This window comes from Pelodiscus sinensis, chromosome 13 (genome assembly GCF_049634645.1).
Source record: "Pelodiscus sinensis isolate JC-2024 chromosome 13, ASM4963464v1, whole genome shotgun sequence".
NCBI classification, from domain to species: domain Eukaryota; kingdom Metazoa; phylum Chordata; order Testudines; family Trionychidae; genus Pelodiscus; species Pelodiscus sinensis.
The window spans coordinates 44343889-44356669 of NC_134723.1; the positions used below are offsets into that span (position 1 = coordinate 44343889).

The window sequence follows — 12781 nt, forward strand, 5'->3', positions numbered from 1 at the left end:
TCCCACAGTGGATTTGGCCAACAGGCATTCAGCCGTTAAGTATAAAGTGGACTGCAAAGTTACAGAAGGAGCTCAGAAAACTAGGTGATAGGGCAAGAAAATGGCAGGTGGAATTCAATGTTAATAAATGCAAACTAATGCACATTGGAAAATGTAATTCCACCTCTGCATACAAAATGACGGTGTCTAAATTAGCTTGTTACCACTCAAGGAAGAGGCCATGAAGTCATAATGAGGAGCTCTCTAAAAAGATCTGTTCAGTGTGCAGCAGCAGTCAAAAAGCTTAACAATGTTAGGAACCATTAGGAAAAAGAGAGATAATACAGGCTATACCTCCAAAAACCGGCACATTCTGGTCCGGCAACATCCAGTGGGACCATCAATGCTCTTGGGCTAAAGATCCCAGGAGCGAACGGGCAGGAGGGTCAGCATCCACCTGGGGGCAGTGTGAGACCGGGACTGGAGTCCCGCGACAGCTTCTAGCACTGTGGCAGCCCCCTCGGCGCATAGGGCCAAGGCACCATGACAGCCCCCTGGGAGCACGAGGCTAGAGCCGGAGCTCTACAGCAGGAGCCAGAAACTGTGCTGCCCAAGGAGCCCAGACAGTTTAGAGGTGGGGGAGAAGGCAGCTTGCCAGCAGCAGGTGATGAGCTTGGGAGCCAGTGGCAGGAGACCTCCCTTGGTCCGGCAAATTCTCTCGTTCAGGAGTGGTCGGGTCCCGTGGTGCTGGACCAAGGAGGTCCAACCTGTACCACATAAAGTATAATAGTGCCACTATATAAGTCCAAGATGTGTCCACGCCTTGAACACTGTGCAGTTCTGGTTGCCCCTTTTCAAAAAAGATGTATTAGAATTTGAAAAGGTACAGAGAAGGGCAACAAGTGTGGAACAACTTCCACATAAGGAGAGTTTTAAAAGACTGGGACTGTTCTACCTGGGAAAGAGATGACTGGAGGTGAGGGTTGAGAGAGGTCTATAAAATTATGAATGGCAGGGAGAAAGTGATTAGGGAGGTGTTGTTTATCCCTTCACGTAGCACAGGAACTGGGCATCACCCAATGAAATCAATGGGCAGCAGGTTTAACACAAATATAAGGCAGTACTTGTTTACACAACATAAAAACCTGAAACCGGTTGCCAAGGAATGTTGTGAAGTCTAAAAGAATAACTGGATTCAAAAAAAATTAGACCAGTTCAGGGAGGATAGGTCCATCAATGGTTATTAACCAAGATGGTCAGCGACACAGTCCCCATGCTCTTGTCTCTAAACCTCTGGCTGCTACAAGCTGGGACTGGACCACAGGGGAGATGATGGTTCACTCCATAAATTACCTTTTTTTGTTTAGTCCCTCTGAAGCATCTGGCCCCACCCTTGAAGCTAGACGGCAAACTGGTCTGTCTCTCAGTGGTCATTCTTACGTTATTATCTAGCAGTTTATTAACCTCTGATCTTGTTTAAAGTCTATACAAATGTTGTCTGATGTTCTAGAATGTTTTCCATCCATATGGGTGAATTAGCCAGATGAGTCACAGTTCTAATGAACCTTATATTTCAGGTGCCAGTTGCAAAGTTTCAAGAATTAAGGTACAACGTTGCCCTGATATTGAAAGAAATGAATGATCTGGAGAAAAGAAGCATTCTGAAAATCCAAGACTGAAACTTCCAAACTGAATTAATGGAACTGGCTGGAAAATCTGAAAGAGACTTGTAGAAGGCCAAATAAAGAACCAGCACCGTTTTGCATGCGTCAGTATTGTAACATCACATTTCTAACATCTGCTGTAAATATTTTTCAATTAAAATGTTAAAAGCCTCTGCTGTTTTCTTAAAATTATTTTCTCCTAAGAAATATATTTATGAACATGGTATAATACACTATTTGTGAGTGGTTCCATATGATTCATCAAAACATTTTTAAAATAACTGTCCTAATAGATATAAGAACCATTGCTTCATGATAATGATTCATCCTTTTAATTATTTTAGAAAGCTTGCTACCGGAAAGCCCCATCACTGTGTACCAAGAACAGCTTTGTAATGCTTGAAATAATAAAAAAAATCACTGTAAACAACACAACCAGTATATGAAATTGACCAAATTTCATACAAATCAGATTGCACATACTTTGAGAACGCAGACAGCATTCTCTGTGAGTGAGGTGCAGTGACAGTTTAAAAAGGCAATTTAAAGAAAATTGGGAGCCTGTGGAGCAGGAAAGAAGACATCTAGTACAACCAGCTAGTGAACAGCATGGGGGTGGAACTTGAGCCTGTAACAGCCTCTCACCAGGTTGTCATCGGGGGGTAGCTGTTCCAATGTGGCATGACACTCTGGTAACCTGATGGATTTCCAAGCAGAAATCCATGCTTCTTATTGCACTTTGTTGAAAGAGGAGTAGGAAGCAGAAGGGTGGTGCTTCAGGAAAGCACTTAAGCATGTGCTTAAGTCATCTCTTTTGAGGAAAAACAAAAATACTAGCTTCAATGGGACAGCAAGCATGAGTTCAAGTGCTTTGCAGAGTAGGGATGCAGGTGTTCATGAATCCGGGCTTGACTGAGTTTTGCTGCCACGGGAGATGCAAAGACTGCGTAATAGAATGATGATAGCACAGTGCATAGCATTTGGAACAATAGGCATTTTGCATAGCACATATTGGAGTTTGTGATACCTATTCCTCTGGCACCCGTGTCTGGTGTGGAACTGAAACTTTCCCTTGTTCGCGCACTCTCTCTCTCTCTCACTCTCGAGTGCTTGGAGTTTGAAGAAGGCCTTTTTCACTCCCCCGTGTTTTTGTGTAGGAGAGAAGTGAGTTCTGGGGGGGGGGAGGGCGGAGGTGTTTCAGAACCACAATAGGCATGAAAATATACTGACATGTTGGACTTACTTCAGACTGAAGCATTATTTTTATTTTAGACAGCGTGACTTCCTGCAGAAACTCATCAAAGTATCTGTAGATTGCAGAATAACATCTTGTTACCAAAAGCCAGACTTGGGACTGTATCCAAATGTTCTATTTTCCTCCTGCTGCAAGTAAGAAAGCTAAAGATCTAACAGCAGCATGCTGTGGATGGATGAGTGGGAATATGTCCTTTGCAAATGGTCATGTTTTCGCAGGATGGCTAACTGCTTCCACATCATATTTGTGACAACTATAATGTTGTCAATTTACCCCATAGTTTTGAGCGTCCTTTACCAAATGGCTATCATTCTGTATTGTGGTTGCCTGGTAACAAAGGATTCAAACATAACTAATGTCTCCAGCTGTTAACTATTCCAGATCCTAGCAAATGTCCCCTTGTAGCCAGCCACTGGGCCCACAGTGAGTAGACTCCATATTGTACAATGCTTGGGATCTCAGGGTGGTTAAGCTTCCACAGCACCAGCAGGAATGACTCCTCCCTATGTCTGACACGCTTTGTGGGTGCTGACTCTCCTCTGTTACTACTTAAAGGAAACAGTCTGGGATTCCTCCCACCACCTGCTGTACGTCCCAGGGGCCAGTACTGACTCCCAACATACCCCAGTTACTTTAAACACACCCCTCTCCCAGAACTCTGCCCCAAAGGTGTGAAGTTTCTGATGTACAGTTTAACTGAGAGCCATGCAAGAGTTATACAGCTTTCCCCGTACAGAGGCACTTCACTCACTTTTGGTCTTCTGTACTTATTCATATATCACACCGGAGAGTATAGCTCAGTCAAAACAATACACATCTGACTGCACTGTCCCTCACTTTCTTGTTCACCCTACCTTTGTGAATGCCTGAATTATCTGGGTTTAGGAAGGCAGGCAGATAAGATGTCCCCCTCCTCATGCGGGCTGTTGCATGCTCACTGGTCTCTCCCTTGGGTGGCAGCCCTTTACTCCGTTCCTGTGTCTGTTAGATCTTGCCCCAAACTTCCTCCTGTCTCACTCGCTCCCCCTGTTCTTGTGATTTCTACTTCTGGGCACCTGGGCAATTGTTTTATTTCCAGTTAATGTTCCACGGCTCCAATCTCCCCCTCCCCGCCCCCCCTTCAGAGAAATCAGCTAGACTGGTTTTTCAGAAAATTCAGCTGTTTTTTAGCTTAACTTTTGTGGGGTTCCCTGTTTTCCCTGTGTACCTGCTACTCTGCCTGTCAGCAGTGATGGATCCATATACATCCACGTTTTTCAGAATACAATATAAATCAGAATTTTACAATATAAATCAGAATTCATAATTTGTACAATTAGACCTCATCATCACGTCAGTAACATCTCTCGTCCTTCCTCACTGGAAACATGTATTTGAAGCCTTTAGCATTTTCTGTGGTACAAGGTGTACAGTGGCTGCTGAAAACCAGCCTTCTGTCTCTTGAACCCCCAGAAATCTGAGGTGAGTGCAACATAAGATTTCCCTTCACTTGTGAAAGGTATAGGAACTGGGTTATGACTGAGTGAATGAACAGTGATAAGAAGCCGTCTGTCTCAAGCATTTCCGCCATGATTAACCTTAATTATATGTACCTTTCATCAGAGGATCTCAAATTGCTTTGCGTTTGCAAAGGAACCACACAACATGTCCCTAAGGCAGTGTGTGTTGATTGGCCTATATATCAGATGAGTCAATTGTCATAGATAGATATTGACTTCTCTGAAGTCATCAGCAAATTAGGGGAAGAGCCGAGTCCTGAATCCTGGTCCTGTAATATCACAGGGCATGCTGCTTATACTCCATCCGTTTCTTTCGTTGCTTGATTCTATCATACCAGCCTATCACAGTCCCCCTAGAACTGCTTTTCCAACTAGCTAGTGAGGCAAGTCCAAACTGCTCCACCTGCTTGTAAAGAAGAATGACTCAGTAGAGGATACATTTTTAATTTTCTTTGAGGAGAGACTGTCTGAATCCCAAGGCAATGAGTTGCATGAGTCCACTACAAATATTCTCCAAGTCTCTGAAATCTAAACACCTGTTTGTACTGTAGTTTGCCATTTTTGTGGGCTTCATGGGATGGTTGGCCTTACCCATCGGCAAACAAGAACTATGAATGTCTTGTAGATACTTAGCAATGTTAAGCTTGATTCTGATTCCCATCCCATGTTCACCAGAGATGGAAATGGCAACTGGCTTCTTTCTGCACGCTCGCCATGTCCAGTGTCCTGAATGACACTTGACCGTACATTCCACCAACCTAACCTCCTATAAACCAATGTCATCTTAATTAAGGGTTTGTTGTCAGCAGGAATATATTTGCACTTCAAGATGTGCTGAAAAAATTAGGAATTTTCCATCTTCCAGACTACAAATGGGATTTGGGAAAGCTGGTCAAAAAAACTGACAGAATAATTTTCTGCTAGAAAATGCAGTTTCATTTAGAGCAAAACATTTGGTGGAAGCTTACCACTTTTAATGGAAGAAAGTCAAAACTTTTTTCTTTCCATTTTGATAATATCACGTTTTGTTTCAACTTTTTATTCATGTTAATATATTACTTTTAATGTATTTACGTAATTAATATTTTGATATCTAAACAAAACATTGTATCTTAATTGAATTTTTTTGGTAATTACATTTCATGGGAAATTTCAAAATTTTTTACTTTATTTAATTAATAACATAAGAACGGCCGTATTGGGTCAGACCAAAGGTCCATCTAGCCCAGTATCCTGTCTGCCAAGAGTGGCCAACACCAGGTGCCGCAGAGAGGGTGGACCGAAGATAATGATCATGCGATTTGTCCCTCTCCAGCTTCTGACAAACAGAGGCCAAGGACACCATTTTATCCCCTGGCTAGTAGCCTTTTATGGACCTAACCTCCATGAAATTATCTAGCTTCTCTTTAAACTCTATTATAGTCCTAGCCTTCACAGCCTCCTCTGGCAAGGAGTTCCACAGGTTGACTATGCGCTGTGTGAAGAAGAACTTTCTTTTATTAGTTTTAAACCTGCTACCCATTAATTTCATTCGGTGTCCTCTAGTTCTTCTATTTAGGGAACTAATAAATAACTTTTCTTTATCCACCCTCTCCACACCACTCATGATTTTATAGACCTCTATCATATCCCCCCTCAGTCTCCTCTTTTCTAAACTGAAAAGTTCCAGTCTCTTTAACCTCTCCTCATATGGGACCCATTCCAAACCCCTAATCATTTTAGTTGCCCTTTTCTGAATCTTTTCCAAGGCCAAAATACCTTTTTTGAGGTGAGGAGACCACATCTGTACACAGTATTCAAGATGTGGGCGTACAATAGTTTTATACAGGGGCAGTAAGATATTCTGGGTCTTATTTTCTATCCTTTTCTTAATATCTTAAGATCTTATTTTCTATCCCTTTCTTAATTTTGGAAGGAAATTACATTTTGAAATGTTGGGATATCCTATGGAACTGAGATCTTGTTTTCTGTCCAGCTCCGGGTTTGATTATTGTAATTCTTTCAGTTTCTCTCTTTCTGTATCACCTAGTCCTAGTTCAGAGGGGAATTGAATGCAATGCTTATTTTGCTAGTCCCAAGGCCTTGTCAAGATGATGACTAGTCAGTTATCAATTATGAAGATATGAGCCACTTTTTACTTGTTACAGTGTTCAGGGTTCTGTAAGAACAAGGATTTTCACAGATTTCATTTGTAGTTTTTCCTGAACAAACAAATCCCAGTTCTCTCATTGACTTCTATGTGCTCATCCCTGAAATCTACTCTCTGTTTTTCACAATTGCTTGTACTTTCATTTGTTTATTTTAATTGTAATACATTTTTAAAAATGAAACACATTCTATTTAAATAATTTTCCATTTAGTGTTTCCTTTCAATGAGAACATATCACAATGGAAATCTGACCTGATTGTTTTCACTGTAAATAATCTTCAGCCCATGTAATAGCGCTGCAGATCTCAATGCATAGGTAGAATTGTACAGATAGGGAAAGTGAGGCAAAGAGAGTTAATGGGAATTACCCAAACTCACAAAGAGCCACAATGGCAGAGAAAGTAACAGAACCACCTTTCCCTGACACTTTCTCCTCCATCTAAGTAGGAGTCCATGCTACTTCTCACATATGAGGTGAGATCTACAGTAATGATTCTTATTCCCCTCCCTTTACAAAAAATGCATTGGATGAACTCTGAGTCAGCAGTCAAAAATATCCCTGCCTATTGGTTATTATGGAGAGAGTGAATAGACTAAAAAAATAGCAATTACATAATTGCTAGCTGGCATTCATACCCATCTCTGTAATGCTGTGGGTGAAATTCTGACCCCTTTGACATTGGTGGGAGTTTTGCCATTAATTTCAGTGTGACAGAGTTTTATCTAATCTTCAACCTCTTGAATATAGGAGAAACACAATATGAGTGTTTCTATTACATTCCTGTTCTCCATTGTAGTAATACAGCATAAACCTAAGAGAAAGATCAAGAACGAAGTCATAGTGTTCATAGCTTTCATTGTGTTTATTATACCAGTCATCCACAGTGTTCGTTACTTTCACTGTGTTTATTATACCAGTCATTAACTGCTTGAGAGAGATCAGTTCTGTACCTCCTGTCTTTAAAAAGCAAAAACTCTACTTTTGTCTCACTAGAAAAATCATACAAGGGAGATTTGTGTTTTTCAGAGTGAGTCACCTGCTAGCTTCAACTTTTTCTGTCTAAGTGTAGGATAAATCAGTTTCTTAATCTGATGAGCAATGCAAGTAGGCAGTGGTTCCTTTCTCTTCTGCTCCCTAACCAGAATGCGCCTCATGACCTCCTGCTGTTCTGTATCTATGAATGCGCCAAGCTCCAAAATCGTGCTTCCAGGGTCTGTTACACAGTAAACACTGCAGTCTAGATTAGCGTGGTAGCTTGATTTGTCGTGGTGCCCTTTACTTGTGCGGGTTTTGCTAGACTGTCTGGAGGGATATTCAGGACCAAATATTTGTGGTTCTCTAATATTTTTGGTGAGTAATGAAGTAAACAGTTTCACCGTTATCTGGACGTATAGAGTATATGGCTATCTCCAGATCTCGCTTCATCACCCCAGGTACCACATGAACAGGTACCAAATTCTGGCAGGCAACATGCACAGGCCAGATCCCAGCAAACCTGGTGGAATTTAGGCGGTAGGTTGGATTACCCCCACTACGCCCATGGCTTCTGCTCCGCTGGCTTCCATGATGTGGAACTGTTTCCTGGAGTCAAGGTCTGTGATTTTGAATGTTTCTACGCATGTCGCTCCGGCCATTGCAGCATGGTCCTTTTGCACACTTGCTCTCCCTTCTTCAGATCTTTCAGTCCACGTTTCTGCTGGAGCAGGATTGCTCCCCAAGGGCCATTGTGCAGTGTGTTGTCAGGCTCATTTGAACGCCCTACGTGGCTGGACTTCCAACACTTCCCTTGGAAATCATTCCCACATCCCAAAGTGATCTCACCGTTAGCAAATTTTCCCTTCCCTAGCTTCATCCGCAGAGGCCAAGTTTGTCCCCCTCTTTCTGCCACTTCCTCCTCTCTCTTGTGTTTACTACTTCACGTTAACAGTAGGGCCGAGTGCCACACCAGGCCCCTGGGCAAGGTGGGAGAGGGTTTGCACAGCAACCCCCAAAGGGGTGTGGCCACAGGCAAAAGGGGTGGAGCTGGAACCAGGTGGAGCTGGAACCAGGTAGCCCTTAGCACCGTGCCTCTGCCAGGCAGTTCTTTGTGCTGCCCCGAGCGCTGTACTCCAGCAGCAATTTAAAGAAGCAGAAGCAGCAGCTGAGAGCTCCGGGCCCTTTTGTATCGCTAGGCCCTGGGGTGATGGCCCCCTCCCTGTCAGCAGGCCTGTATGTTAATTGTTAGCATGTCCCGCTGCCCATACATCATTATTGCAGCACTGCTAGGTGGGGGTGAGGTCACTTTCCTTCACCAGACAGACTGACTCATCGTGGTTTTCAGGGCGATGGTTAGGAAAATCACAGAGAGATACCAGCTGCTGCAATGAAAAGAAAACTCTGCTCGCCTGCGTTCAAAAGGGAAAGACACGGTTCCCCTTCTACTTTCATAGACGTCAAGGTCAGAAGGGACGATGGTGAGCATCTAGTCTGATCTCCTGCGTGGTGCAGGCCATAGAACCTCACCCACCCGCACCGGCGGCAGTAGGCCCATCGCCCACAGTTACTGACATCCTCAAATCTTGGGTGAAAGATTTAAAGTTATACAGACTCCACCGTTTACACTAATTCACACGGGCAAGTGACTTGGGCTCTATGCTGCAGAGGAAGGTGAGACTCATCCAGCATCTCTGCCAATCTGATTTGGGGCAAAATTCCTTCCGGATCCCAGAATCAGGAAGACTGGGGCCACGGATCTACTGGAAAAAGCAGTCGTGGGCCACACACAGCCCTGTGGGGGAAGGGACCCACAGAAGCTCTTAGATGGGGCCAGAAATGAGGGGTTCTGTGCGGGAGGGGAGATGAGGGCCTTGGCTGGGGTGGGGGCTCTGGGTTGGGGATGAGGGGTTTAGGATGTAGGAGGAGGCGCCGGGTTGGGATGTGGGAGCAGGCGCAAGGCTGAGGCAGGGAGTTCAGTTGCAGGAAGAGGTTTGCAGGGGGGGGCTCTGAGAGGGTGTTTGGGTGCAGGAAGGGGCTTAGGGCTGGGCTGCAGGGTCTGGGAGATAGAGTATGGGAAGGGGTTCTGACCTATGGCAGAGGGCTAGGGTACACGAGGGGGTGTGAGCTAAGCCCAGGCGGCAGTTACTTCAGGCAGCCCCCAGTCAGTGGGGCAGCAGAGGTAAGGCAGGCTGCCTCCCTGCCCTAGCCCTACACCTCTCCCTGAAGTGGCCAGCATGCCCAGCCCCTAGGCACAGAGGCCATGTGGCTCTGTGTGGTGGTCTCTGCCCATGCCTGCAGGCATCGCCCCCCCGCAGCTCTGATTGGCTGTGATTCCTGGCCAATAGGAACTGCGGTGCTGGGAGCAGGGGCAGCGCGCACAGTTGCTCTGATCCCTCCTGCACGTAGCGGTACAGGGACAGGCTCAGAGCTTCTGACCTGCAGCGTGGAGACTTGCCACGGGCCAGATACAACGAAGCAGGGGGATGGGTGTGGCCCAAGGGATGTAGGTTCCCCGCCTTTGAGTTAGACACTCAGGCTACATCTACACTGGCATGAATTTCCGAAAATGCTTTTAACTGAAAAGTTTTCCGTTAAAAGCATTTTCGGAAAAGTGCATCTAGATTGGCAGGACGCTTTTCCGAAAAAGCACTTTTGCGTCCGTGGCCAATCTAGACGCGGTTTTCCGCAAAAAAGTCCCAATCGCCATTTTCGCGATCAGGGCTTTTTTGCAGAAAACAGTACTGTGCTGTCTACACTGGCCCTTTTGGGCAAAAGTCTTTCGGAAAAAGACTTTTGCCCGAACGGGAGCAGCATAGTTTTTCCGGAAAAGCACTGATGATTTTACATGAGATCGTCAGTGCTTTTCTGGAAATTCAAGTGTCCAGTGTAGACAGCTGGCAAGTTTTTCCGGAAAAGCAGATGATTTTCCGGAAAAACTTGCCAGTCTAGACACAGCCTCAGCGTATGAGCAAGACCCATGAGCCAGGGAAAAAATTCTCACTAGTAAGTCAGAACCTTTCCCATTTAGTGTCCCATCCCTGGCCATTGGAAACAGATAGTAATAGCAGACGAAGATGGGTCATTTGCCATATAGTAGGCAGGCCCATACCATCTTCCTCCACTGTTCCTTTTGGGAGACTCTTGGTCAGAAATCTTTGTCTAATTTCAAGCCTAAATCTTAGTCAGTTTATATCCATATGTGCTGGCATCAACATGGTTCCTTAATTTAAGCAAACCTGCTCCCTTGCTGATGTTTATCCCTCTATGTATTTATAGAGAGCAGTCATATCCCCCCTTCTTTTTACTGTTAGCAATTTATTAACAAGAGCATACATTTTATTTGGAGAGAACTCGAAATACAAATAAGATCTGCCTAGTTCATCAGCCATCTTGTTTTAGGGACTTTGGGGGGGGGGAAGCGAAGTATAAAACATGATCACAGCATGTGCGCTAATTACCTGTTTTTACAACTCTGATTTAAACTTATTGATATATAAGTACTTTGCTTATGCATTTTAAAACTATTTTATTGAAGAGCCGTGCTGTACTTTTGACCTATTACCTGACTTTCCAAGTACAGAAGAATCCAGTTACTCAATTAATCAGTTTTTTTTAATAGAAGAATCTACCTGACTGTGGGCTTTGATTCCGAACCTTTTCTAAGGAGATGCTGTTATGTGTACAGTTTAATATCTATAGCACTGGGTTAGGATTTAGGGAGACCAAGAGTCAAAGCATCAGATGACATACATTGTCATAGCTCCCCTGATGTCAAAAGCAGCTGAGTATCTGCCCCAGAATTGTTACTACTGGCTTGCTTTGCAGCCTTCTACGAACCACATTACATTTATCTCCTCTCCTGTCTTTTGTCTTCTCTATTTAGACTGTAAACTCATCAGGACTGAGACTGTCTTTTCCTATCTGTCTGTACAGTGTCTGGCACAGCGGGGGCTCAATTTTTTACATGGTTTCAAAAATTCACATATGGAAATCAATTTCTAAAAAAAAAAAAAAGGTACAATTACAACTCTAGCTCCAGGAACAATTACAAACAAACTAAACAAAAACCCTACCATCAAGTACATTCATTTTAAAGCCAATGCACGTAAACTTTAATTATGTGGGAACACAGTTGATTTTTGAAAACGTCTTTCAGCATCCTGGGAGGTAGACTTAGCCTCAAGATACCTCATGGGCCTAGTCAAATCAGTGGATATTACTGAAAATTACAGTAAAGAGGTCAATACAGCTAACCCTATATAAAATAAGCTGTGTTATAATGTTAATTGTGTAACACTCAAATCTTTTATATCTAAAAACAGGTGTGTGCGTGCATCTAAGCTGAGAAACTAAACAAGACAAAGTAGACATTTTGCTGCTTATCATTTAATGTTCTGTTTAGTCTAAGATTGGCATCCTGGCACAATGTAAACAGATACTATAGTTCCCTAAAAGCGGTGTGGCTTTGCTTATGATTACTATAAACTGTACAATTAAGCCTTGTATAACTCGCTTGGGGGTGGGGCCTGGAGTCCTTTGTTTGTCAGTTAGGCCGGTCTTTGGCATGGTGTCTGTCACTGACGATGTGTTTTAATGCCCTAGTGATAAAACCTCGAGGGCTCTACGCGTTCTGAGCGCAGTAACCAATTAGGATTCTCGCCACCCCCGGGCAGGGGTGAGGAGTTATGCAAGAGCTTCTCAGTGTGAGGAGCAGGGAACCACCTTGCACTAAAAAGGTATTGGGAGGCGGGTCCCCCCCACTTCGTACTATGTTCCTAACTAGCCCTCGCCAGGTAAAAATACACCCAGTATCGGAGCTCTCCCCTCCCCACGACCAGCCTGTTCCCGCGGCGGAGGGAGAGGCTGCTCCCTGAGCGCTGCGGGTTGCGCACTGAAACCGCACGGCAGGGGGAAGGGACGCACTCAGCCTCCGCTTGGCAGCTCCTCGGCGTGCGCCCCTCGCAGCCCGCTCCGTGGGTCGGGAGCGAACAGCTGGTGCGGCGGCCCCGTGTGAGCTCCCGGGGGGCAGGGAGCGAGCCCGGCATCAGCCTCCCGGGGGGCGGGGAGCCAGAGAAGGGGGGGCGGGCGCCCAGCCCGACGGGCGCGGAGCCGGGCTCTCCGGGCGCACCAAGGGCAGCTGCTCCGCCGTCTAGGGCGGCCCCGGGCCGGTCTCCGCAGCTCCCCCCCTGAACCCCTCGGGCCGGTCTCCGCAGCTCCCCCCCCTGCAGCCCCCGGGCCGGTCTCTACAGCTCCCCCCCC

The 12781-nt window shown here is 45.1% G+C and overlaps 1 protein-coding gene across 1 annotated transcript in view; it reads left to right on the forward strand.

Annotated features, from left to right (window-relative positions):
* The window catches only part of COMMD5 (COMM domain containing 5), a 31100-nt gene extending 29286 nt beyond the window's left edge, over positions 1–1814 (forward strand). Inside the window, exon 7 of the mRNA XM_075941122.1 lies at positions 1557–1814. Coding sequence (XP_075797237.1) covers positions 1557–1658 — 102 coding nt within the window. The 3' untranslated portion in view covers positions 1659–1814. The remainder of the gene's footprint in view (positions 1–1556) is intronic.
* Positions 1815–12781: the final 10967 nt, after the last annotated feature.